The sequence below is a fragment of the Aspergillus puulaauensis genome, chromosome 1 (assembly GCF_016861865.1).
Source record: "Aspergillus puulaauensis MK2 DNA, chromosome 1, nearly complete sequence".
Taxonomy (NCBI): domain Eukaryota; kingdom Fungi; phylum Ascomycota; class Eurotiomycetes; order Eurotiales; family Aspergillaceae; genus Aspergillus; species Aspergillus puulaauensis.
The window spans coordinates 4374813-4401438 of record NC_054857.1 but is presented as its reverse complement, the minus strand read 5'-3'; the positions used below and the strand labels follow the sequence as shown (position 1 = coordinate 4401438).

The 26626-nt window shown below is 49.8% G+C and overlaps 10 protein-coding genes across 10 annotated transcripts; 6 read left to right on the top strand and 4 right to left on the bottom strand.

Annotated features, from left to right (window-relative positions):
* Window positions 1-58: 58 nt before the first annotated feature.
* Window positions 59-3992, bottom strand: APUU_11744S (uncharacterized protein; the record flags this gene model as incomplete). Its single annotated transcript, XM_041697868.1, has 4 exons — window positions 59-3224; window positions 3280-3365; window positions 3416-3571; window positions 3627-3992. The coding sequence occupies 4 exons, from the start codon at window positions 3990-3992 to the stop codon at window positions 59-61; spliced, it is 3774 nt and encodes a 1257-aa protein (XP_041551110.1).
* A 1023-nt stretch (window positions 3993-5015) lies between these two features.
* Window positions 5016-6152, top strand: APUU_11743A (uncharacterized protein; the record flags this gene model as incomplete). Its single annotated transcript, XM_041697867.1, has 1 exon — window positions 5016-6152. The coding sequence occupies one exon, from the start codon at window positions 5016-5018 to the stop codon at window positions 6150-6152; it is 1137 nt and encodes a 378-aa protein (XP_041551109.1).
* Window positions 6153-6593: 441 nt separating this feature from the next.
* Window positions 6594-7888, bottom strand: CYT1 (ubiquinol--cytochrome-c reductase catalytic subunit CYT1; the record flags this gene model as incomplete). Its single annotated transcript, XM_041697866.1, has 5 exons — window positions 6594-6859; window positions 6917-7314; window positions 7385-7447; window positions 7554-7702; window positions 7814-7888. The coding sequence occupies 5 exons, from the start codon at window positions 7886-7888 to the stop codon at window positions 6594-6596; spliced, it is 951 nt and encodes a 316-aa protein (XP_041551108.1).
* A 1123-nt stretch (window positions 7889-9011) lies between these two features.
* Window positions 9012-11759, top strand: RCY1 (exocyst complex component Sec10 family protein; the record flags this gene model as incomplete). Its single annotated transcript, XM_041697865.1, has 3 exons — window positions 9012-9123; window positions 9179-11438; window positions 11489-11759. 3 exons carry the CDS (start codon window positions 9012-9014, stop codon window positions 11757-11759), a joined length of 2643 nt encoding a protein of 880 aa, XP_041551107.1.
* An 829-nt stretch (window positions 11760-12588) lies between these two features.
* On the top strand, window positions 12589-13551 carry APUU_11740A (putative extracellular SCP domain protein Pry1; the record flags this gene model as incomplete). Its single annotated transcript, XM_041697864.1, has 2 exons — window positions 12589-12945; window positions 13057-13551. 2 exons carry the CDS (start codon window positions 12589-12591, stop codon window positions 13549-13551), a joined length of 852 nt encoding a protein of 283 aa, XP_041551106.1.
* Window positions 13552-13897: 346 nt separating this feature from the next.
* EifCb (translation initiation factor eIF3 core subunit b) lies at window positions 13898-16325 on the bottom strand (the record flags this gene model as incomplete). The annotated part of the gene is made up of 4 exons (XM_041697862.1): window positions 13898-14326; window positions 14390-15908; window positions 15993-16185; window positions 16253-16325. 4 exons carry the CDS (start codon window positions 16323-16325, stop codon window positions 13898-13900), a joined length of 2214 nt encoding a protein of 737 aa, XP_041551105.1.
* A 679-nt stretch (window positions 16326-17004) lies between these two features.
* On the top strand, window positions 17005-18110 carry APUU_11738A (SWIB/MDM2 domain protein; the record flags this gene model as incomplete). The annotated part of the gene is made up of 5 exons (XM_041697861.1): window positions 17005-17011; window positions 17098-17234; window positions 17319-17756; window positions 17812-17865; window positions 17925-18110. 5 exons carry the CDS (start codon window positions 17005-17007, stop codon window positions 18108-18110), a joined length of 822 nt encoding a protein of 273 aa, XP_041551104.1.
* Window positions 18111-18989: 879 nt separating this feature from the next.
* Window positions 18990-21403, top strand: APUU_11737A (E3 ubiquitin-protein ligase HEL2; the record flags this gene model as incomplete). Its single annotated transcript, XM_041697860.1, has 3 exons — window positions 18990-19418; window positions 19477-19715; window positions 19780-21403. 3 exons carry the CDS (start codon window positions 18990-18992, stop codon window positions 21401-21403), a joined length of 2292 nt encoding a protein of 763 aa, XP_041551103.1.
* Window positions 21404-21637: 234 nt separating this feature from the next.
* Window positions 21638-24641, bottom strand: MSH4 (MutS family protein MSH4; the record flags this gene model as incomplete). The annotated part of the gene is made up of 7 exons (XM_041697859.1): window positions 21638-23121; window positions 23170-23257; window positions 23314-23433; window positions 23484-23633; window positions 23678-23718; window positions 23780-24098; window positions 24147-24641. The coding sequence occupies 7 exons, from the start codon at window positions 24639-24641 to the stop codon at window positions 21638-21640; spliced, it is 2697 nt and encodes an 898-aa protein (XP_041551102.1).
* Window positions 24642-24844: 203 nt separating this feature from the next.
* APUU_11735A (WD40 repeat domain-containing protein) lies at window positions 24845-26539 on the top strand (the record flags this gene model as incomplete). Its single annotated transcript, XM_041697858.1, has 3 exons — window positions 24845-25069; window positions 25136-26223; window positions 26296-26539. 3 exons carry the CDS (start codon window positions 24845-24847, stop codon window positions 26537-26539), a joined length of 1557 nt encoding a protein of 518 aa, XP_041551101.1.
* Between the last annotated feature and the right edge of the window lie 87 nt (window positions 26540-26626).

The following is a 26626-nucleotide window of genomic DNA, read 5'->3' as shown; positions in this document are numbered from 1 at the left end:
TCCATTTGCGCGTCGAAAAGTTGATCAAGGACAGTATGACACTGCTGTTTATATATGTTCAACACTTTATTAATGGCGGTCCTCTCACTTTCAATCTGACGGGATAGGTGCTAAACACGATGTTAGCAAGTCCTGGGAACAACTCGCCCTTTCCACTCCTTACTGCGTTGTTATTGATTAGCGTCAGCTCCGTTTCCCTGTGGAGTTCATGCAGTGATGTTTGCCAGTCAATTTCACCGGCAGTGTCTTCTGACTGCTGGCGCGCCACCTTTCGCTCCGAAATGTTTCTCTCTGATGATAATTTGCCAGCTGCAGTACTTAGTGGTTTCAGAGAAGATTCTCTGTTCTCAGAACTTCCATGCTGTCCGCCATTTTTGGACAAGCCAAGTGAAGCGGATTTGAGATCTTTCAAGGAGGAAGTCCTTCCCCCAGTAGTCGCCCGGGGCTGACCCAGGAAAGGCTGCACTTCCATTCCAGTTGTAGTTGTAGACACCGTGTTGTGGCTCTTGCTTGATCCTTCAATAGTTTGCTCAAAGGTTCCTGGAGTATCTTTCTTGGAGCCATTGTCAGTATCCGTATAAGCCGAAATCGGTGAGTTGTCCCTGGTCAGAGAATCATAATTCTTTGACTGGTTCTGCCCCATTTCATAAAAAGTGACGTTCCTGTCATCCCCCTGGTGCGTTATTTTCGTTCGCTTCGCACTTGGTTGTTGTTGAACAAGTGGAGGGTTCCGTTGCTTTGGTGTAGCGTGTTCGTTCTTCCCTCGTTGCATAAGCCTAGGGCTTCCATTCTTGGCTACAATGGGTTTGGAGCTCGAGTCTAGACGCTTCGCAACATGATCAGGGCCATTTTGGGTAAGATCTTTTAGAGCGTCAGTGTCCGAGAAGGCAGCTCCATTACTGGCTTTAGTGGCTACTGTCCTCGATGTTTCTTCGGTGACACAAGAGATTTGCTTGAATAGGTTGGGCGATGCAGCCTTCTCTAAGTGGTCAGGAAGGGCACAATAGGCCTTCGGCGGTGGCCCTGTAAAGTAAAACTCGAATGACGATTCCCTCGACCGTGGCTCTTCTGATGAGCTTGCGGCAAGAGAAGATATCCATCGAGCTCTTTCAATATACTGTTCACTTTCAGTCTCAAAGATGGATTTTCTTTCTCGAAGAACCCAGCCCTTGCCTCCTTCATCGTCTTGCAATGGGCTATTTCGGTTTCCATCTGGTGAGTCAACGGAGCATATCTCAATGGAGTTTATCTCGTCACCGGCAGCCCCGTTTCTGCGCATGTTTGATGCCTGAGAACCTGACAAGTCCTGCATATCCTCCCTGTGTTCCTTGTGCTTTGTATCCAGGGTGCCGTGCACAATCTCGTTTTGTGACTTGCCAGGTTCATGAATAGCCTCAGGTCTATTCTCTGTGTCACCAAATTGCTTCTCTGGCGTACTACCCCCTCTCAAGGCTGCAATTAGCTTTTCCGCAACTGTCTGGCCTCTACCCTGGTTATCCCAACCAGACTGTTGGTAATCCTCGAAGCTAGTCTCCATTGTAGATTGGCCGCAATGAGTGTCAGACTCCTGAGACGGTGAATTATAGCTTGTTACATCAGCGCTTCTGGGAGCTGGAGAGAAGTCATTGGCAGCGCCTCGTTCCTTACAAGGTCCGTTGCTGTTCCCCAAGTTGTTCACATTCAAAACAACTGCACGTGAGTCACTTTGGCGGGTATCATCCTGAGCGTTTTTAGGGGATGACGATGAGAGCTTGATCTGTCTGTTTACCACTCTCTTCTTTCTTTTGCTTCCCGTTTTGGCCCGCCTCTTGGTTTTATTTGCGGGTTTTCTTCGGACAGAGGGTGCACTGCGTGGTTTTAAGCTCTTATTGAAAGTGCATCCAGTGCCGCTTGACAGGGCTGAAGAGACTGATGTCAACTCGGAGTCTTTTAGGGGTTCTGGTTCAACAGAACGGTCACTTTCTCGGAGGTCTTCGTCCCAATCCACCATCGCCTTGGTTAGCATCGTATATAGCTTTCCCCTAGAGCGACGCCTAGGGAAAATAAGAGATTCTTGAGTACTTGGTGGGATTGGTTTTAATACAGTATTTGTGCGCAGTGACTTCTCACTTTGGGAGGACCTTGACCGAGTGTTTCTGGCAGGTCCGCTTTCGCTGAAATTTCCCCCATTTTGGGGTGTCGATTTCTCCCTGGTCTGTCTGTTTTCCGCGCAGAAGCCTGCTAGTTCTTCGCTACTCATGAAATTAGTGGCGACATCGGGAATGTGCTGTCCTTCTTCCATACGCCGGCCCTTTGCGAGGAATTTAGGACTATTCTGTTGAGAATGAGAACTTTCTCGCACCCTTGGCGAAGAGGTCCCGCGAAAAGTTGGAGTGTGAGTGAGCTCCGTTAAACTGCTCTGGGAAACGTCCACCGGGGCATTATCACAGACGTAATCAGGTCGGTCTATCAGATTCGCCGGTTCGTCCCTCCAGCGGACATGGTGCGGAGTCGAATCCATCACAATCCGAGATGGAGCCTCAAAAGGTTGGGAAGACTTGGAACCAACCTCATCGTCTGTGTCCAGGGGTATTACGATCGAGGATGATCTTCGATTGCTCTGGCTTGTTCTGATGTTCGTTTGACATCTAATATCAATGGCCTCGAATCTTTTCCGTATTTTGGCTAGATCGTCCCTGGACGTGATACTAAGGTTTATGATCTGCTGGTCCTTCTTTCGGTCGTTAACCGCAATATTATCTGCTGCATGGATATGCAGAGATAAATGCCACTTCTGACCACCATGCTCGTTAGGGAAAATGCATCTAGTTCGGGTAGGGCGAGATAGGCGGATCATCACGTAGTCGATTTTCAAGCCAGAGACATCCTTTCTGAGTTGTATCAAGTTTATCCCATCGGCATCAAAGAGTAGTAGCGCAGGATGCTGCGAGGGCCCCTTCGTGCGTTCCTCATCTTGCCCTATGAAATAGCATATAGGCAAAGTACTATCCAGTCTAGTTCTGCCCCATACGTTAACTCGATTCTCTCTCTCTTCACAAACATAGGAATGGAACTGTTTGAGTGCGTTCTTCTCGGCCTGTATGTGATTTATCATTTTCGAGAGAGGGCCATTTGGTTCCCAGTCCAATCTGTCGTTGGCTCCGAAGTCATATAAGACTCCAATTATAATGTTTGCGAAGAACGCCAGTATGTAGTCAGAGTCGTCCAGTGCAAGGACAACTGGTCTTTACGCGATAGTGTTTAGCATGCTTCTCGAAATCACTCTAGTGATCGAAGTACCTGAGGTCATTCCTGTTCAGATTTTCAAGCCACAGGCGGTATCGGTCCGGACAATCGTACACTATCTCCGCCAGAACCTTTCCGGCCTCCGTTCTGTCAGTTACGTGTTTGTTATTTTGGTTTTCCAAAATCATACCATCCTCCGGATCCGTATATCTGCCGTCTCATTTGTGAATATTTTGTAGGTTTTCTGGACTAAGCTCAACTCTGCTAGTTGCAAAAGATCGCCCAACTCGTGGGATTTTAAAGGGAATCGCAATGAGTCGGAGTCAGTAATATACACCGGTTCGTCCTAAAGAAGCCGAATCAGAAGAACAGTAACTGATTGTTAAGCGTGGACTTCATACCATCAATAGGCGTAGCCCAAGTTCATAGCCATCATCTGCAGACGACCTAAGTAGATATATGGAAAGACATTTCAGTGAAATCGACTCCAAGGCGAGGTCTATCCTATCTTTGTGCTGATTGATGAAAGAAAATAGATGGCCAGTACTTGGAGAAATGAAAGAGTCGTCATCTAGCAGCACTTTGAGCAAAGGAGCTGAGAAGGCAAAGAGAGGGGGCTCAGGGAGCAAGCAAGAGTAATGAGGACCGGGAAGAGAGTCTCCATCTGCCTTGCCTTCCCTGAGTGCATGTTCTAAAAGTGAAGATAACGTTTCAATGCAGTCCGATAGACTGGCACCATGAGCCGCCTCCGACCGTAGAGTTGGCATTGCGACCAAATATTTCAAGAAAACGTGGGGAGACACAGTGGAAAAGAGCTCAATCACTCTGGTTCAAACGAACCCCCGGAAAAGAAGGAAGGCTGCCATCACATGATGCCAGGGCGACACACCAACTGAAGTCATGATTAAATTTTCTTCAGCAATCAAGCTATGGAGCGTTAAAGGGTGCATCGGTAAGGAATGCTTTCAGGAAGCCCTTAACTATGCAAGGTGCCCACGCTGGCAATTATAGCGATTGACGAACAAGCAATACTTCAGCATACCCTGCCCTCGGGGTCTGAAAGATGCTATGTTATATTGCAAACATTTTGGCTTTAAAGCGGGCATATACCATAATGCTTACGCAAGGTCCAAATACTCCAGTCCGTAAGAGATGTCCAGAGCATACGCCTGAATTAGCCATCACTGACACAGTACCGTAGGGTGTGTTACCCGAGTCCAACCCGGTTGATAGCCAAAGATATATTTCCTGGTATCCAACAGAGTCATGGTTGAAATCACTGATGGCGACAATGCGTGGTGGCTGCTGGATGACCAGTGATTTACATTGTAGATGACTCCTGTCGCAGGCGGGATCGCGCCATCGTGTATGGGGCCCGACCCCGTGTGATTGGCACTTCTGACCCAGGAACATGGAGCTGAACCATGCACGAGCCGCTGAGATTGAAATCTGGAGTAAACTCCATACGCGCAACTTCAAGTCGCCAAAACCGACCATGATATGCTAAATGATGTTGTTTACCTTGAGCAGCGGTCTGGCCGGGATAACCAGCCTCCGCCCCGACGACTCGCTAGCCAATTGTTCCGAGACCCGTCGGAGTCTTGCATTGTCCCTGACGCCGACACCCAATGACGTTCCGGAAGACTCTCTTCGATCTGTCACTGCGGGATCCTTGCCAACCCCGTTCCGGTCCAGGATGAAGGTCTATATCAGACGCCTTGGCCTTTCTCGCGGAGTTTGGGCTCGGTCATTGATTCACTCGTCGTTACTTTCGTAGTAACTCCTCCCAAATGCACAAAGAACAGTGCGAAAGTCAGCGGGAGGTTGAAGCCGATGAGGCTGCTCCCTTGTCAACCTCCCCATCGTTCACCCTCGAGCAACTGAAAGAAGATCTCCTCCCACATAGTCGGCACGATGTCTCAGCAATTCGCGGTCTTCCTGAGACCACAACCACTCGACAACGAGCTTCGATCTCAGCGCAATCTCTCGATCAGGACGAATACCTTCCAGGGAAGCTTTCGTCCGCGCACAATTATGGCGATGACAGCGCCCTGTCCGATCAAAAGACCGCCCTATACCTAGCCTACGGATCTAATCTCGCCTCCGAGACCTTCCTGGGGATGCGTGGCATCAAACCCCTTTCCCAGCTCAACGTCGTCGTGCCAGAGCTTCGATTAACATTTGACCTCCCGGGTGTTCCTTACATAGAACCTTGCTTCGCAGGGACACACTTCCGGCGCAGCCCATCGGAGGATGAGATCAGCGACCTCCCAGACGCATCAGAAAAACACACTCTCCTACAAGGCCAAGACCGTGATCAGGACCGTTACAAAGGCCCTCTTATCGGCGTCGTCTACGAAGTCACCCTAACCGACTACGCAAAAATCATAGCCACAGAGGGAGGCGGTAGCGGCTACAAAGACATCATAATAACATGCTACCCGTTCCCCAAGACTTATGACCCGGCCGACCCAATCCCCGAGTGCCCAGACACACAACCCGTGAAAGCACATACCCTACTTTCTCCAGTCGCAATGAAAGAGACGATGCAATTTCAGATAAACTCGATCACCAGCGCCTCACTGGAATCGCGCCGCGCGCAACCATCCGCGCGCTATCTCAAGCTCATCACCACCGGTGCAGCAGAGCACAACCTCCCTTCAGCGTATCGGGAGTACCTAGCTCAAGTTCAACCATACCACATCACCTCGGTGCGACAAAGGATAGGTTTGGTTGTTTTTGTGTTTACGTGGGCTCCCCTCCTGCTTTTGACGCTAAAGCTGTCGAGGATATTCGCCCGTCCCGATGGCCGCAGCCCTGCATGGGTTAGCCGATTTAGAGATTTCGTGACAACCGGGATGTGGAGCAGTTATGATAATACATTTGTGCATATATTTGGTGATGGTGAGAATACTGTTGAGCGGTGAATCTTGGTCCCGTGCCAGGAGCACTTTTAGTGGGTATATAAATCATCAAAAGACAAATCTTGGTATTATTACAGGTAGAAGACAAGGTAGAAACATACCACTACTTATGACATCCTACCATTTGGCTCTGTTGAGGCATGCGATTTAATAGCTAGAACGCGCGTCGATTTACGAGCAGATAATACTAGGATCTAACAAAGGAAATAGTGACATTTGTTCTTCACACAAAGTTTTAGACGGAAAATAAATATCTAAGGTACAGATACAGGTGTCCTGGAAAACATCTAACAAAACACGAGAGGCCATCGAATCGAAAGCCGGGTGAAAGATTGGTAAACGACATGGGTTGACGAGAAGGTTCAAGGTTCGAATTAATAACGGCTCGCTATTCGTCGCTGGATCCTTCACTTTTCATACTTTATACAATCCACTTGCAACCTTCTAGCGCCGGGGGACGGGAGGGCTGTACACGATCTTCCGTGTCTTGATGGGAGACCACTTGTAGCGCTTAACCCAGACGCTGAGGGCGAAGAGACCGGTGAGGAGAGTGATGGCCTTGAATCCCATCTTCTTGCGGTCGTCCATCTCAGGCTCAGCAGACCAGTTGAGGAATTCGACAACGTCCTTGGCCATCTGGGAACTGGTGGCAGGGGTTCCATCCTCGTACTCGACAACGCCATCGAAAAGAACACGGGCCATGGCAATGGCTAGAAAGAGTTAGCCAAATCTCAACGCAAGGCTGCAGAAAAGAATATTAAACGTACCAGTTCCGGGGAAAAAGGGGTTGAAGTTCATGCCCTCCTGCACGCTAGCACCAGCCGGGGGCTCGTCGGGGTATCCAGTCAGCAAACTGAAAATGTAGTTGCAGCCACCGTGGCGACCCTTGACAATCAAACTGAGATCCGGGGGCAAAGCACCACCGTTGGCGAAGCGGGCAGCCTCCTCGTTGGGGTAAGGAGCGGGGAGGTAGTCAGAGAGCTTTCCGGGGCGCTTCTCGATCTCGCCCTGGTCATTGGGCTCGGTATCGTACTCGTTCTCTTCGGCAAAGGCCTTCATTTCATCGACGGTGTGCGTTACACCGACGAATGAGCGCCAAGGAACACGGGCGAGGGAGTGGCAGCTGGCGCAAACTTCACGGTAGACCTGGAAACCACGGCGAAGACTAGGAACAAATCGTGAGTAAGATTGTCGTCACCAAGACAGGGAGCTCATGCGATATCGGGTATACTCACGCCTGGTGATCAAAGGTCTTATTCCACTTGCCGTGTACCCAAGGGTACTCAGTAGCATGCAACCTTAAAAACGCGATATGTCAGCCATTGGATCAACTTTTGTCACGGTTCGGGGGAGCGGAGACGGCCAAAATCGATAGCCATCCCATAACACAATCAATTGACTCACCCCTCCTCAGCAGGTGTACTCGCAAAAGCTTCCTGTCCATAGAGATACGATGCGGACCCGAGGGCGATGGCGGTAGCGACAGACGCAGTGAGTGTGAGGTGGAAGGGGGAGTTCGCGGATTCGGCACCGGCAGCCGTGGAAGACGCACGCTGGGAGTATTGTCAGTAATTTATCATGGCAAGCACATTCAGGGCATCCTGAAGAGCGATTGTCCTCATCCATGGAGGCCAATGGGGCCGGGTGGCCGGGGTGATGCGTACCGAGGAGGTCTTGTTCAAGGACTGACGGGCGAGACCCCGGAAGGGCACGCTGCGCAGGACAGTACGTGCCAGCATACTGAAGATATGAAGAACCCTCCGATCAAAAGATAAAGAGGGAGGAACGGTTACCGCAGACGGGGAGAGGGGAGGGGGAGAGGGGGCCGGGTGAGCGCACAGGAGATTGCTTTCAGAGGTGAAGTCGAGGTTGTCCGAACGGTCAAGTTTCTCGCTGGTTTGGAATTGCCTAAACCTTCGTTCTGATTGGCTGCCTTGTTGACGCTAGCCCCTTTCGGTGAAAACCGCGATTTTTCGGAACAACAAATTTAGCATGAGCCGCAGCAATTGCATGACACCGTCCGGGCAACACTGGCAGAATTCCAGAATTGCTACGGAGGCTGTGTCTAATATTCTATAACATTAATTATCTCGAAGTACTGTCGACACTGGTCCTCGTTAGCTTGCTGGACTAACTGCCATTCTACCGGTGTTGACGGCGCTTGCTTCAAGTCGGAACCAACAGATCCCGAGTCAGCCCGTGTAGCACCCATCGTCAAGTATACGAGGTACTGTGGTATCTGCCAGCAGCTCCATTGGCCATTGGCAGGATGAGAGGCTTCGGTTTAGCTGTAATTTTGACTCCTTTTGCCAATCTGTTATTGAAAATACTTCTGAGATTTGTGTGGGTACCTGTAGCAATCTCCAAAATATATAGTGACTGTCTATCGAATAAAAGGTGCTGTATATAACAACAACAGAACTGCTTCCTACGACGAACAACATGCCTAGCAAATAACAAAAAGGCAATCGTAGTCTCCCACAACTCCGACTACGAGGATCCATCTGTGTGTTTCTTTGCGCTCTTGATGGTGTTGTTGGCGAGGCCGGGGTCGGAAGGGGAAAATGCCCCGCCGATCCAGCCGTGGTTTTCCCCAGCTGTTATCAAGCTCGGGTTGTGGGATACACTGAGCTCTCAAGCCTGGCGCTCCAAACGATGCATATCTTACGATACCGATGCCCAATTTATGAATAATGCTGCGCGTTAATTACTCCTCGGCTTAACATTGGTCTATCTCTCGTTTTGTCCCCAGACTAACTTAAGATTGCGGTCGGTTCGTCGCGTGAACCCAGGCGAACTCAGACAACCTCGAAACAACGATACCGGTGGTGCTCCTCCCAATGCAGGTTTTGACTATAAAATATGCCGAAAGCGAGGAACGGGCCAGGCACAGGCGGGAAACCTCGTCGCGATGTGTTGGCGTCGCTCAAAATGGCCTCTATGGAGGAGATCTCCAGGGCCTCCCTCCCCGCAGGTAAGGTACCTACAGCAGGACCAAAAAAAAGGATGGGATATCTGACCCAGAAAAGAAATAATGTCTTCGATACTCGATTACCTTCCTCCCGTCGACCTTGTCCGAGCGGCCCGGGCGTCGAAGCTCCTGCGCGAGATGGCGTACGACGATTCACGATGGGTACAGAGACTCAAAAGAATAGGCTGTTGGGATGAAGCAGAGGCTCGCAAAAATGCGGAGGAGAAGTTTGGGACAATTGCCAACAGAGAAAGTGTTGAGATTGAAGAATCAGCGGCCATCAAGCAAGCGTCAAGCCAACCGACGATCGAGGTGACGGCGGTTTCAGACGGTTTTGATCAGATCAACCTGTCTACCCCCGCAACCGAAGCTGTCGTTGATCTAGATGTCGATCCGGTTCTTGGGGCGCTGAAACTAGCCAAGTCGATTCGAGGGGAAGCTAGGCAAGAGTATGGAAAGATACATGCGGCACTATCACCATTCTACGATGACATTGCCACTCTTGGGCCTTCTGCGGATAATCTTGTCTTTCAAAAATACACGGATCCGCAACAACAAGCGCAAATATTATTTCAATTGCAGGATTTTGCCAAGTGCGATACGACTGACGGTAGCGAAAATCGACATGAGCATCTGCGAACCGCTGTCTCGACGTTCGAAACTGCTGCACTGAAGGAGTTCAGGCACGGCTACGAAACTGATGATATCGACGACAGAATGAAGAAATACGCCCACGTTCTGCATACGTTAAATGGCGGGTCCTCTGCTTGTGACCTCTTTATCCATCATAATCACATAGTCACAAAAAAGGCTGAGCTTGGTAGAGTCAGTGATTGTATAGATGTGTCAACCCAAAAAGTGAAACTTGAGCACACGCAGGTGTTCTTCACACGGACAAGTGTGGCTTTCAATGAAGAAGTCTCGGTCATCAACCGCGCCTTCCCACCATCCTTACAAGCAGCCTCCCCGTTTATCGAGAAGGTAGGCCGCGATGTGCTTTACCCATTTTTGACAGCGATATTTGATGAATTGCATCGCTCGAATATCGAGTCGTACCTTATTGCGGTTTCAGGTACTTATGCACAGTGCATGAATTTTCTGGATACTCTATTGCCGATTCAAAGTTCTTTAAATACTTTTGACGAACTCTTGCATCAGGCTATTGCGCAGATATACGAGCCGCACATGGATTTGTACTTGGCAGAAGAGCTAGACTTCTTTAGAAAAGGCTCGGAGGCTGCTGTAGGGGAGTGGGATAGACAACTGTCCGAACAAGCTGCATCGACTGAATCATTTCTCTTGTCCAACGTCAACAGACAAGCTGATAAGCGAGACTTCTTGACGTCTTTTAAAAAAGTGATCATGGCACCGGTAAACATCCTTCCAGGATTCTCATCGACGAAGACAAATGAACAAAAATCGAATCGTGACTCCGTGGTTGGTGATGGTGCTTCCACTCCGAAAACCAATCGACTTTCCACCATCTCTTCACCTGGCACCCCTCCAGTGATGGAAGCCCCAACCACTGAACTTGCAGCGAAAGCGGCCATTATGAAATCAAAGATGGAGGGTATCCGATCTTTATTCAGTATCGAAATCGCGTTAGGGCTGGTCCACGCGGCAAAATCAAGCCTTGAGCGCGCGGCGCAGTTTACGATGATTGGAGGTGAGACAGGTATGGCAGTCAAACAACAGTGTGAAGCAATTTTTGTTGCTTTGTTGCGCATTCTCGGACACGACCATCTTATCAAAGGGTTTAACAAGGCAGTCGATCATCTCTCTGACTATCGGCCTCGTGAGCAAGGCGATCGTGACCAATCTGGCGTCGAGCCTTTAGTAACGTTCCTCGAGTTGGTGAACGTTGGAGATCTCATTCTCCAAATGATTGATGTCTTCTATGAGCAGGAGCTGATCGGGTCTAACCTTACTGATCGTAATGATTTCCTGGACCCGGCGGTGAAAGAGAAGAAGAAGTTCGAGCAAAATCTTGACGAACGTGTTGCGGCTGGGTTGAACAAAGGAATTGACGTCCTTATGGAGGAAGTCGACTACATCCTTGCAACCAGGCAGCTTGCAACCGACTTCAATCCGGGCGTCTCCACCGATCCCAACCGGAAAACGATGGATGTAAACGTTACTGAAGCTGCAGCTGCCGTGGTCGATGTTGTTTCATCACATACGCGAATGCTCATTGGAAGCACAGACAAGAGTACGCTTGATGTCTTCAATCAGGAGGTTGGCCTACGTCTCTTCACGGCCCTCTGTAAACATCTGAAGCGCCAGAGGATCAGCATTGAGGGATCCCTGAAGCTAATCAGGTATGATCTATCCATCAGTCCTTTTTTGATACTCACTAACCATATTTCAGTGACATGAACCATTACTTCAAGTTCATCCAGACCCTCAAAAACAACGAGTTGCTCATTTATTTCAAGGCATTCCGAGAGCTATCACAGATCTATCTGATTGACCCCGCAGACTCTAAGGAATTAGCCGCACTAATAGCCGATGCAGGCCGATTCTCTGGAATTTGGCGGGTCGAGGAGGTGTATGAGTTCGCGGAGAGACGGGCAGATTGGTTCCAGATCAAGCGAGATGTTGAGCGGGCCATGTACGGAATTGGATGCAATGTTATGTAAATAGAACACAACAATATAATTTATATACAATATACCACTAGAAGCAATCCAGGAATCAAATATAATGTTTGAGCTCTTATTTCTCAACTTTCTAAGGTTGGGTGGAGCTTCTACCCTGGCGCCAGTCGGCGCCTACTGCGACAGAAAACAAGAGTCCCCGTCCACTCACCACAGTGCTGCAGATCTTCAAGCAAGCCATTGTTAGAAAGCGCTAGTTCTGGCACTCTCTTGGCTAACAGGCTCTTTTATTCTGCAGATTCTATTTTTATTTTGCATGTGGTATCACTTTGACCAAAGCATCAGACAAACCAAATTCGAAGCATGAGAGACCCGGGCCGGGAATCCGAAATACACCGGTACCGACATAGGAAGAAGGCAGTCTTGATAAATATGATCCCATATGTTCAGTTCTATCTGGCGTCTGAACCCCTCTCCAAATGCAGACAAAGTAGTATAAACAAAACTGGACAAGGTGAGTTTGAAGAACAATGGGGCGCGATTCGGTTGCCAAAGGCCGCCTTCCAATATGAAAGACAAATGATAAAAGTCATTGAACTTGTTAAGCTCACTATCAGTAAATGATTGGACGAGCAGCATTGGTTTTATTGGTTTGAAACGGTTTACCTGAAGGCATCCAATCCAACATGTTCCACTGTCGGCGCGTAGAACATGCTTTGCTGCTGCCAGAAAGAAGCAAAGACATTAACAACTTTTTATCGATATTTATGTTACATCCTCCGAATTTAGTTTCCTTGCTTTTATTTCGTCATGTTCGTATAGTGTTTATTAGGAAAAAAGCTGGGCTGTAAGAAAGAAAAGAGCTGCAGAAATGCGAATACCGACACTCCCAGACCATCACCACCACCACCATGTCCCAGGACTCCAACTCGTCCTCTACTCTCTACTAATAACACTACTCCTACCGATTTCCACATCTGCCTTCGAAACAACCATCATCGTTACTATCACAGCCACAGCAACAGCCACCACAACCACCACAACCACCACAACAAATCCCCAGATCCCACAAGACCGCTCTTACACGTCGGCCTCCCAATTCAAATCCTCCACCCTCTCAACCACAAACGCCTACCGCACCGCACACAACGCATCGAGTCTCGTCTGGAACGAGACACTAGCGAGCTTCGCAAACCAGTGGGCCAAGACATGTTTATGGAAACATTCTGTACGATCACTCCCTTCCCCTCTCATTTCTATACAGGAATAATTTATCTAGATGCATTACCATGAAGAAAGCAGAAAAGGAACTAACGCTGCAGGAATCCCGAGAGATTAGGGCGGTCCCTACGGCGAAAACTTAGCATTCGGGTACACGAATGCCTCTGGCGCGATACAAGCGTGGGGGGAAGAAGCCTCGATGTACAACTTCAATAAGCCGACCGGGTTTAGCGAGGAGACGGGTCACTTTACACAGCTCGTTTGGAAGGGGACGAGGGAGGTGGGCTGTGCTGCTGTGGATTGTGGGTTGACGGATCCGGATGGCGACGGGGAGAAGAAATGGAGCAGAGCGCAGGGATGGTATGTTGTTTGTGAGTATATGCCTGGGGGGAACGTTGTCGGAGCGAATGACGACCTTGAGTACTTTCGGACGAATGTGCAGGAGGGCAGTGAAGATGTTGATGTTGATACTGATTCGGACTCTGACTCCGAGTCTTCTGGGGATGATGATGGTCCGATGTGGAGTGGGGATGGTGGAGGTTTACTGAGGTTGAGTAGCAAGGGGATTGGGTGGTGGATTGGCATTGTGGTGTACATGTTTAATTCCATATAGTATGTTGGAAGTGTAGGACTATTCAAGAATTTGCATTTTGCGCAGGACTTGCTGGCTTGTCGTTGTCTGTCATTCACTCATGCTACCAACATCATGCATATAAGCTTCCCGCACCGGGGAGAGATGCAAATACAGATCTATTCACTTTTGAACAGTTCCAGGCCAGGCAAACCCCTCCAAACCGGAACCACGCCAAACGAACAGCACAAAGACGTACACAGGAAAGGAGAAGTAGGTGGCAGCAGAGGAGAAGGGGTTTTGGGGCTGGATATCGACAGACAAGGTAAATGATATCGAGAAAAAAAAAGTCGAAATAAAATTAGATACGAAAAGAAGAAAGGGTAATTCAACCAATAATCTCTTCGCTTTCCTCCACAATCTCTTCCACAATTTCCTCGACCACTGTCTCGCCCTTGTCTTCTGTGACGGCCGGCGCATCCTTGGCAATATTGGGTTCGTCCGCGTTGTCGGGTAGACCATATGCATCCTTCTCCTCGGCAAGCAGCTCCTTCTCCCGACGAATCCAGGCAGCCCACTCGTTGAGAATACGCTTGCGGTTTTCGACAACAGCGGTGTTGGCAATATCGACGGCGTACTTGTCTTCCTCTTCGAATTCCTTGGAGTATTCGCGGAGGTTCTTCCGTACTTGCTTCTGCTCCTCCTTGCTGAGAAGCGTGGCGGGGCGAGGACGCCAAATGAATTGTTTGAACTTATCGGTGGGGTTCTCGGCGAGGGTCTCTCCGGAGAAAGTGTGAAGGTTAAAGCCGTTTTCCATCTGACGAAAACAAATCAATGTTAGCTATGCATGTTCGATATGAAAGACGTTAGAAAGACCTACCGAGTGAGTCCACACACTAGCACTGCTGACGACGTAACGACCCGTGGGGTCCCAGTCAATGTCTGTAACACCATAATGATCGACCGTATTCATTAACTGTAGGTTAGCTGCAAGGTCCTTCTCGTTCTCGTTCTTCTCGCCCTCGAAATCCATGTCCCAGAAGTCAAGGTCAAAGCTTGATTGAGAGTGGACAGTGGCAACAACGACGAAACGGCCCTTAGGAGACCAGTAAATAGCATTGCTGGTCTTCTTCTCAATGGTTCGAACAAGCTTGAAGTTGCCAGCCTGCACACCCTTCTTTTCCGGAGCGAAGAATGAGACGGAGGTCTTGGGAGAAGCACCGGCTCCAGCATCGCCGGTCGTGATGGCAACGAAACGACCACCGTTGGGTTCCCAAGAAAAATTGATCACGGTGTCTTTGAGATTGTCCACAACTTCGACGGGGACACCCTTTTCTCGTATCCGGAAAATTTCGAGGTTGGTGGCCATAGACTTCTTAGACTTGGAGTGGCGGTCCACCTTCACGCAAACGAAGTTACCCTGGGATTGCCAGTGCAGCTTCACATCCGACACGTTGAAGAGATTACGGGTTCGGACAATCTCTTTCGAGGGAACGCTCATAAGAGCAACTCGAGCAGGGTTGCTGCCAATTTCGGGAGTCCAGAAGCAGAGAAGCTGCTCATATTGCTTGATACTATCACGGCTGACTGTCGCGGGCGACCACTCGAAATCCATGACTCCGTCAATCTTTACGGACGTCTTACCGAGCAAGTTCATCCGCGGGAGTTCGTAAATAGAAATTGACTGGCCTTGGAGCATTCTGGCGACATATTTCTCATCGGCAGACCATTTGAAAGCTGGCCATTGAACCTTCTTCTTCGGCTGCGCTTCGCTCTCCGGGCCATCCAGATCATGTGAAACAAACGACCGTAGGGGCTTGCCAGTAACGATGTCCCAGACAATGATGTTCTTTCCGTCCTCCTCGTAAGTCAGGATAGGGTTGCCCTCTTCAACCTGGATGGGCCGGGCAGACCAGGTAGTCACGTAGTTCTCGCCAGGCGAGAACTCAATCAGTTGGACGAATGGATGAGGGAATTGCTTTTGTTTGGCGAAAGTAGGGCCACCCCACAATTGCACACCCTGTGGGTGAACAGATGCGAGGTAAGTACCCTTAGGAGACCACTGGACGAAAAGCTGTGTCCAGTGAGCACGATCCACGACGTTGTCCGGTGGGTTGCTCTTGTTGTTCCAGAAAACTCCAACCTTGTCGCCGCGATAGAGAGCGAACTGGTCACGAGCATTGGCATCTCCGATCCACGAGCGTAGGTGGTCCTTTTCTGTGAATGGTTCGATAGTCGGAGGCTTGTATTCCTCGTCGATACGTCCTTCTCGGCCATAGCGCTCAATATCCATCAACTTGTTCGCGAGGAGGGTGTGCTTTTTATCAAGGGGAGTTCCGTGCAGTTGCTTGACGGCGGCGACGGCTTGTTCGGGGGTTTCGTATTCGACGAAGGCAAATCTAACACCGCGTGTTAACCTTTCCACTTCTCATCCTATTTATTATATTCCAACGGCTCTCATGCCGCATATAACCGGTACGTACCCTTCGGACATGTTCTTCTCGTTGATGGGCATAAAGACGGCATCTTCGGAGGTGTGGCCAACGGCGTTGAGTTTCCTCAACAAGAATTTAATGAGTTTCTGTCTGTTTTCTTCCGGCACAACTGGGAGTCCGTCGATGACGACAAATGTGTCCAAACCCTCCTCAAGTTTCACTTCATACTGCGCCTTAAGATCTAGAAAAGAAAATAGCAAGTTAGCGAGGAGGGGCTGGAAAACTCGGCGGATCGGTCTGTAACGTACCGGAGAAGTCAACCTCCTCTTCCTCCTCTTCGTGGAGGTCCTGCTCGGACAAAGTATCGAAGCTGGGTGCCATGGTTGCGTGACGCGGACGGCGATGTGAACAAGGGAGCCGCGATGGATCTCGAGATGGAAGATGCTGCGATTCTGGAGGGATGGAAATCTGCTGGCGGACCCCGTTTTGGCTGATTTTAGGGCAAAAAGCACAAATCACAACCCACACCCGCTTGTGTGCGCGGGCTGAGTCAGGGCTGAGTCATCCGGCCTGGGCTGCTGCCTGAGGCGCCCGCGGGCTTTCCCGACCGCTACGGAGAGAAGAAAGCAGAAGGAAAGTTCCCGCTGCCGGTCATACTTGCGGCTTGCCTGCACATCCTCCCGCCTGGGGAAATCAACAAGCGCATCCACGCATCTTCCCGCCTTTTCTTTTACCTCTGGTGAAGTGTTGGTTGTTGTGGGCCGGCGCTCTCTCACTTCTTCCTTTTGTTCTCACTTTTCTCATACCAGCCATCGACTTGCTGGAGCGCCTTCTTGCCTTCTCCATCTTATGCCCCGCCGGTCCTAAGCGCCAGCGCTACACCTAGATCCCGACGATCCTCTCTACCAGCACCCTTGTCACCTCTTCCCTCCAGGCGCTCGCCGCGTCACCGACAGGATCGCAGCATCGCGGAAGCTCGCAACTACCAGCCATTGCTACAATTGCAGCTGCATTTTTGTTTTCCTGCTCTGTAGAAGGAGAAAGCCAAGCTTTAGACAAGATGTCGCGTATGTTCGGCCTCTCCACGATCCACGCCCTAGCCGCGGCCGAGATGCCTGTTAACTGACATCATTCCTCTCTTTCCCTCCAAAAGTCTCCCCAGGTACTCGCGATGAGTACATTCCAATCATTGATTCGATTTTGTCAAAAAGCGATCTAAATACGATCTCAGAGAAGCGCATTCGCAAAGGTCTCCAGGATGAAGTCGGCTATGACCTTACCCCGCAGAAGGTCTGCGCTCTTGTTGCACATTGCTTTTACCGCTCATCATCCTAGTATGTATCCTGAAGCTGACTTACTCTTTTTTCACCCTAGGTTGCCGTCAAGCAGCTCATCATGGAAAGATTCGACATCTTTGCCGAGAAGAAGGGCATAGGTGCAGAAAATGGCGATGAACAAGACCCTGATTCCGCGACGCCTGTGGAACCCTCCTCCCCCTCTCAATCTTCGACTGCACAGAAACGTCAGGCAGATAGCATTGATTCTGATGATCGCTCGAGCAAAACTCCTCCGCCCAAGAAGCAGAAGCCGAAGCATGATATCGACGCGGATGCGCTTTATGCCGCGAAGCTGCAAGCCGAGGAGAATATGCGAGCTCGCAGTACACGAGGCGCCGGCACGCGTAAAGGGCCACCGACAAAGAAGAAGAGAACAACCACAAAGACGTCGAAGAAGGTTAAAGCAGAGGACGATTCAGATATTGGCTCTGGCTCGGAGGCTGGAAAGAAAGTGAACCGTTCAGGAGGATTTCACGTATGTGGAGCTCAATTACGATTAACCACTATGCCCATTGCTAATGCCTTGTCAGAAACCTCTCAATCTTTCACCAGCACTTTCGGCATTGCTTGGTGGTGAGACGATGGTATGTAGACGCCTGACAATTATAATGGGGTTTGATATTGAGGCTAACCCGGTCGGTAGCTTTCGCGGCCCCAGGCTGTGAAGAAACTCTGGGCGTATATTCACGAGAACGAACTTCAGGACCCCAGCGATAAACGCCAGATTCGTTGTGACGATGCTATGCGCGCTGTCTTTAAACAAGACCGTATACACATGTTCACGATGACGAAGATCCTCAGCCAAAACCTATACAGCCCCGACGAATAGCCGACCAATTGCTCTAAAAAAGAATGCCTTGAAACTGCATGGCTATTCTAGCTGGCAAACGCTATAAATCGCATGATCGTCGCGATCTTTCACGAATCTCTGCTTATATTTATTACACGGCATTTTTGGCAACCAGGCGCTAATTTCTCGGTTTTCTGTTTCCATCAATCTCTTCATTTTTTTTTTTTTTTTTGTGTCAAGGCATCCTCACTGCATCTTGCCGTTTCCCTCATTTTTAGGCGAACCAACTTTCTTATCTTTACTTTTTGAGATTTTGTGCTTTTTACCTCCGATCCTCTCCAGCGGGAGTTGGTGTTGTTTTGCAGACAGGCGTGTGTGAATTTACCATCTAGACACTTGGTATTATTTGGATTGGTCATTATTCTTGACCCTATCCTTAGCGAATTTCTATGACTCTTACAATTCCAGAAGCTGATAGTACAAGTGGGCAGTTGCCAGTTGGTCATGGCCACAGCCTCAACAATGACTCCACCCTCAGCCCTGTAGCAGTCATCGGCCGTTGTGAGTAATTATGAGCCATCAGGCAGCTGGATCAGAGGCTGCATAAGTGCGGCGAGAACATTAGGGGCTGGATCAGCACTGCAAAAGATAACTAGCGACATTCGTTGTTGGTGGTTGGCACAAGTTAAGCATTGCTCACTAAGCACGTTGTGACGAGTTTATCCCCGACAGGCCAACTTTTTTCTGCCCGCCCTCCGTTTAATTTCCCCACTGCTCCAGACGCTCTCCTCATTCACTCCCCTAGTCGCAACAAAATCGAAGAGAGCGTTCAGCTCCGCTAATCTTACGGAGCTCCTACCAGAGGTTCCCTCGCTCTCATTTCTTTAACCGCATTTCTCCGTCAATCGCACCCGTCCAATGTCGGAGCCTCAGCCCCCCCAAACCCCCGCCCCACAAAGCCAAAGTCGCGGCGGTGGCCGTCGACGCGGCCGCGGAGGAGCTCGTCAATTCGAGCAATCGGAGAACAATACAGAGGGTTCCGGAAGAACACCGAGATCGAGGGGTAGTGGACCGCGCCGAGGCGGTGGAGGTAGAGGAGGCCGCAGTGGACAAAATCGCAGCACCAGCAAGCCAGTGGCAGACGGGGTTTCGGAGAATGCCACGGGCACAGAGAGAGCCAAGCAACCCGAGGAAGCGGAAGACGATACCGATGATGGGGAAGTTTGCTTTATTTGCGCCTCGAAAGTTGAGCATAACTCAGTGTCTCCGTGCAATCACCGCACCTGCCATATTTGCGCTTTGAGATTGCGCGCTCTGTACAAGAATAAAGCCTGCGCACATTGTCGCGTATGCCTTGGTATAATCTTCCGATATGGGTTCATGGCTAATTCATACTTCTCTCCAGACGGAAGCTAGTTACGTTATATTTACAGATGATCCCGCGAAGCGCTACGAAGAGTTCCGGGATAGTGACTATTCCCAGAAAGATGACAACCTTGGTATCAAGTACGAAGAAGATGAAATTTTTGAGGATACAGTCCTATTACTCCGTTACAACTGCCCGGACCGGGACTGTGATGTGGCTTGCTTGGGCTGGCCTGACTTACACCGTCACGTCAAGACCAAGCATGGCAAGGTGATGTGGTAAGTAACGATCTTTCCTATTAATTGCCAACTTGAAAGCTTATCAAATGCCGTGACTTCACAGCGATTTATGTACTCGAAATAAGAAAGTATTCACCCATGAGCACGAGCTCTTTACGCATGCCGAGCTTCGCAAGCATGAAAAGCATGGCGATGATGTTCCGGGGGCTCTCGACCAGAGCGGTTTTAGGGGCCATCCCGAGTGTGGGTTTTGTCGCCAGAGGTTCTATGGAGACGATGAATTATATGCCCACTGTCGTGACCGCCACGAACGATGTCACATTTGCGATAGACTCTCTACAAGCCGGCAACACCAATACTATATCGACTATAGTGCATTGGAAAGCCACTTCCAGACGGACCACTACCTCTGTCTGGACAAAGAGTGCTTAGAAAAGAAGTTCGTGGTTTTCGAGTCACAAATGGATCTTAAAGCTCATCAACTGGAAAGCCATCCAAATGGGATTCCAGGACGAGATGCCCGCGTGGACATGACCGCCTTCGAATTCAGAACACCCTATCAGCCTCAAAGACAACGCCGTGGTGCCGGCCGCGGACGAGACCCGAACGCAGAATCCGCTCCTCTATCAACTGTGCAACCACTGCGAAGAGATGAGATTGCGTACCAACGACAGATGGCAATTCAAAGCGCACAGTCAGTTTCAACACGAAGCTTTGGTGGGCAGCTATCTCGCGACGAAACACAGGCTGTGCGTGCCCCTCCACGCTCCCTAGGTCCTACCCCCAGTCGAACACCGCCTGTGCCTGCGACACCGGTGAATGAGCTCGAGAATCTTAATATCACATCAGCCACGCCAGAGGACCAAGCGCGTCGTCTGCGGCACACGGCTGTCATCGAGCGAGCTTCCAACCTCCTTGGAAATGACCAGAGTAAGCTCAGTGAATTCCGCTCCCGAGTATCTAGCTACCGCACTGCTGGAATCTCCGCAACCGAACTCATCGATGCCTTCTTCTCTCTGTTTGACACCTCCAGCTCCGAACTCGGTAAACTCATCAAAGAGCTTGCAGAGATTTACGAGGATGAGGGCAAACGGAATGCGCTGCTTAAAGCTTGGAATGACTGGCGTGCAATCAACGAGGACTACCCTGCCCTTCCAGGACCAGGGGGTAGCATCCCGGGCATGTCTCCCGGTACCGTGAATACAAGTGGCAGTGGTGGCACCGGTGGCAGGCGTGTACTTCGTTTGAAATCTTCAACTGCGCAATCTTCTCGCGCTGCCGCCGGCAGGAGCGGATCATCCTCTTCGTCATCTACTAACCCTTTCCCTCCTCTTTCTTCCTCACGTCCCACACCTCGCGCCACCGCTACTGCTGCTGCATGGGGTGGCACTGCAGTCGCTGCACCTCCACCTCCTCAGTCACGAACGTACGCAAATCCATCTTCTCGCGCAAACAATACACCCAAATCTTCGGGTCGCGTCAATACCCGTGATGCAGAATCATTCCCATCTCTGCCTGCCGCCCCTAAGCCTAATGTCCTCATGGCTGGTCTGACACGTGGGACCGTCCGCTGGGACGATCGCCGTCAACCGCCGGCAAATGCTTGGGCTTCATCAGCAGACCCCGGACCCGGTTCCTCCGCAGATGACTTCCCGGATCTCTCAGCTGGCGCAGGGAAGAAGGGCAAGGGTAAGAAGGGAAAACAAACACTTTTCCATTTCGGATAATGACCACGATATCTGGATAACATATGACATCCTTCTCCTTGACCATTGTCTTTTGTTAAGAACACATAATTTTCATATCTGTCACAAGCGAGGTGTTTTGAGTGTAGAGGAAGCGTGTTGATCATAGGCAATAGAAAGCGAAAAAAGTTTTTTTGAAAGCAAAGACAAACATACCATGATATAGACCATGCAACACCTCTGGTTTAGAACACGCTCATGATAATTTGAAGTCATCTACCCCTCCACATCCATATAATATATCTCCTCAGGGCTACGAAACTCTCTACTTCCATTCCCAAAGGTCTCTCTCGAAGACATCTCCGTCGGCGGCCATTCTGCAGTCGACACAAACGCCGTGGGAGGCTGCGAGATTTCTGAATCCGAAGCTTCAAGAAGTTGTTGCTCCGAGCTATACTCACTCCCTTGTTCGATACTAGCGTTAATGGTTTCATTGGAACCTCCGTTACTATGGTCATCATCAACTCCACGCTCGTCAAAGCCAGCAATATCCTCATCGGCAGCAGCCATCTGCAGCATAAACTCATCCTGCAACTTCTTCAACCATCGTCGAAGGGCCTGGCCCTCCATATTCCCATTCCGAGCATGGATAAGCTCCTCGCGCAATGAGAGTATGAGTTTCCGTTTGCGAGCAATAGCCAAAGCCTTCGTCTGGCTGTGACGGCGCAGCGAGAGACAATTAAGTTCCTCCGAAACGTCGTGCGCTGTTTCCAAGACCCCAGGGGGGAAATCAACCAATTTCGCGAGTGCGAGGCCGTATAATTGCGTTTTGTTTGGGCCCTCCGTGATTTTGTAATACATTGTCATTTTGGAGGCGTCAGGTGATATTTCAGACGCGAGGTGCAGGGATACAACGCCGCTGCGTTCGGCAATTATGGTGGATAGATCGTGGAAATGCGTGACGAACCAAACTAGGGCATTGGATTGGACTAGGGCTTCTGCGATGGCGAGGGCGATGGCGAGCCCATCTGTCGTAGATGTACCACGGCCGAGTTCGTCGATTATCACCATGCTGCGTGGGCTAATGTTGTGGAGAATGAAGGCCATATCGCGCATTTCGGCGGCAAAAGTGGACACGTTTGCTTCCATGTCGTCGGCTGTGGACACGCGGGCGAAGAGCTGGTGAGTTATGGGGAACGAGGCGTACTCTGCTGGGATGAAGGAGCCGATTTGGGCCATGATGGTCATAAGGGCGAGGGAGCGGATGTAGGTGGATTTGCCGCTCATGTTGCAGCCTGTGATGATTTGGAAGCGGGTTTGGCTCGTTGCATAAGCATCGTTGGGGATGAATTTCTTAGTGTGTATTTTCTCTCTGATGGGGTGTCGCCCAGACTTAATGGCTAGGGCCTCAGTGAGTTCTGGTCGTACGTATTCATTTGTTGTAGCCAGCTGGGCGAAGGCAGTAAGCATGTCTAGCATTGAGATGGCCTCGCTTACTTTGAACAAAACCGATATTTCAGCGCAGACATTCTGAATGAGCTCTTGAATTGTTTTGTCACTGAGACTGATCACTTCATTATGAGCGTCTGTTATCTTCTGGTTGAGTTTGACTAGGTCGAGGGTCTGACACTCGATGCGGTTCTTCTTACGGTAAACATTAATGAACACATCGGGTAGGGGCCTTGTTTCTGTAGCCGGTACGCTGATATAGTACTGGCGCGCGGGATCGTATTTCAAGTCAAGTCCTAAGTCGTGTGTTTCTACAAGGCGTTAGATTCATAGATAACAGTAGATGAGATGCTTTTCACCTGATAGCTTCGCCACAAGTTCTGCAGCGTCGATGTTTGCCTCCTTGTAGGTCTGCCTCGCAACATCGAGTAGACTGTTTACTCCAACCTGCGTGAGGATAAGCCATCATTAGCTGCGATCATTATGACATAGATTCATCGAACCTTGACACAGTATATCCGTTGGTTTCGTAGGTCGAGTGGTTTAGTCTGGTATGTTACATGCTCATTCAAAGTTGATTCTATCAGTTGTTCAATCGTACAGTGTCCTGCTGGAGCACATATCTAGGCAAGATTAATCAGTTAACCCATTCTAGGGAAGGTTATATAAATACCTCTCTGATCGTCAACAGAAGGCTGCTTTGGGCGGTTGCGAGTGCTTTGTACACTGAGTTTATCGCAGAAACGTATGTCTTTAGCATAATAACGTGGTTGACAGATTGTTCGACAAATTGAAATGTTCGTTTGGTAGGGACAAGGATAAGCTTTATTGTCAGTTGCAGAAAATAAGGCATGTTGGCAGACTCACCGATGTCAAGACCTTGTCTGCGTCTACGAACCCCTTCAGAGCTACATACCCAATCAGCTAGCCTTCCGTTTGAGAATCATTAATAGTACATCTCAAACGCACATTGTCGAACAGAGAAGAACATCTCTTCCTTGGTCGATAAGTCCTCAACTGCTTCATATCGTCCGATCAACTTGGATGCCTCGGTCGATGGCTGAAGAATATTGGCTCTTAACAGTCGTGCCCCCATTGGTGTCAGGGTCTCATTTAGTAGGCCAAAAAGACTCTCATTTGATTTGACATTGCAAAGATTCTGTATCAACTCCAGAGAAATTATAGTTGAGAGGTCAATTGACATCGACCCTTGCGAAGGCTCGAATCTGATGCGGAGAGAATGGGAAGTGAAGAGCCTGTTCAGCTCAACTTCGACATATTTCAGCACCTACAAATTGTTAGCCCTGTATTAACCTCTGGATTAGATCAAGATTACAGCTGCAAAACAACAAGTCGCAAAATAGTTCCCCCCCAAAGTGATCTTGATGGATTCAACGTCCTCGGCAAAGCCCAAACGCTCCACATACGCGTATCCAGTCTTCTCCGCCCAATACTTACGGTCAACAAAGGTGAAAGTAGTGTCAGGTATATTAGCTTGGACTATATGAGGAAGCTTGGATTCCCGGACAGTATTCATGAATAGAATCTCGGTGGGCTCAAAAACGCTAATCTTGGTAACGGTTTTGGCATAGGTCTGACTGTCACATATTTGGCATAAGACAGCTTCCGCCGTCGACAGATTCACAAATGCCAGTCCAACCGTAGATGAGACCCCACGAGACTCACTGAGAGCACAGATGATATCCTGTGATGCAACGCTCGTGGCGGTTGTGGCTGGCCGCCCAGTCTTCAGCCCGCTACTTTGTCTCGATGGAGGGGCAAAGGAGTTGGGGGGAGCGAAAGAAGACGCTCTAGAGAAAGCCGTGGACATTCTGACAGTTATATATATTGTAAGGTTTATGCCATAATTCGATGGAAAGAATTGGGTGATGGATAAGGAAGCGAAGTAACTGAGGAGATGGGGACCCCTTCTATACATGGTTCCGAAAGGGGTTTAGTGTCCCTCCCCGATAAGCCATCGGCGGAGCACTTTTTTTATGGCGGAGATTTCAACTTTTCTTCAACAAGCGCAAAATGGCTACTCAACTTCCTCCCCCGAGTAAACGCCAAAAGACAGACCTTGCCGAAAAGGCGCGTCTGCAGCAGGATATCCAGAGCATTCCGGACGATCTGGGCAGCGTCCGAGTGCAGTTCTTTGACCAAGCGACCGGCTCAGCAACAGGCCCAGCCGTCTCTGTCCCAGTAGCTGATGCTACAGTGAAGAATCTTGAGACTCTTCTGAACACATTACAAGGCAATGTAGGTATGCGCCACTAATTTCGCGTTAGTTTTTATTGTGATAACTAATTCCGCTGGCTACTTTAGGAAGAGGATGAGCGAGTGCCGTACCGATTTACCTTCCAGTCCGATAACAAGGACAGCAAAGACAGCCAGACGATTGATATTCTAGCGGACTTATACCACTCTCTATTGAAACCAGAACTGAAAACGACGGAAGATACTGTTCACTTATACTTTACCCCGCAAGCTGTTTTCCGAGTCAAGGCGGTTTCACGATGCTCTGCCTCCATCGCCGGACACGGCGAGGCGATTCTCGCAACCTCGTTTTCTCCCATTTCTTCCTCCACAATGGTCTCTGGTAGCGGAGATGCGACAGCCCGGATATGGGACTGCGATACAGGAACGCCATTGCACACATTGAAGGGACACACGAGCTGGGTGCTAGCTGTCAGCTACTCGCCGAATGGTCTGATGATCGCGACGGGAAGCATGGACAACACCGTACGGATATGGGATGCGAAAAAGGGTCAAGTACTAGGGGCTCCGTTGAAAGGGCACTCGAAATGGATCACGAGTCTAGCATGGGAGCCGTACCATCTGCAGCAGTCCGGCAGCCCTCGCCTGGCTTCCGCGTCGAAGGACTCTACTGTCCGTATCTGGGATGTCATATCGAAGCGAGCAGACATTGTCCTCAGTGGACACAAGGGTTCAGTAACCTGCGTTCGGTGGGGTGGTATAGGCAAGATCTACACATCCTCCCATGACAGGTCAATCAAAGTATGGAACTCTCAAACTGGCACTCTGATCCAAACTTTGTCCGCCCACGCGCACCGCGTGAACCACCTCGCTCTATCCACGGATTTCGTCCTCAGGACAGCCTACCATGACCACACCGGGAAGATTCCCGAGTCAGACGCGGAGAAGGTCGCCACAGCAAAGAAGCGCTTCGAACAAGCAGCCACAATTAACAACAAAATCGTTGAAAAGCTCGTCTCTGCCAGCGACGATTTCACTATGTACCTCTGGGAGCCCGAGAGCTCCAACAAGCCCGTAGCACGTCTTCTAGGACACCAAAAGGAAGTCAACCATGTCACATTCTCCCCGGATATGGCCTACATCGCCTCTGCCGGGTTTGATAACCACGTCAAGCTATGGAATGGACGTGATGGGAAGTAAGTTTTCTTTCGTCTTATAAATCTCAACGCCCATTAAAGCAAAAGACAGCCACTAATCGCGAGTAACAGATTCATCACAACCCTCCGCGGCCACGTTGGTGCCGTCTACCAATGCTGTTTCTCAGCCGATTCACGCCTTCTCGTCTCCTCGTCAAAGGACACAACGCTGAAGGTGTGGAATGTCCGCACTGGCAAACTCTCCATGGACCTGCCGGGCCACAAGGACGAGGTTTTTGCAGTAGATTGGAGTCCTGATGGGGAGAAAGTTGGCAGTGGAGGAAAGGATAAGGCGATTCGGATATGGAGAAATTAGATATAGAATATACGTGACAATATCTTTTCTTTCTCTTTTTGAGGCTGCGTATCTACATGCCAACGAGAATACGAATGCAAAATAGAC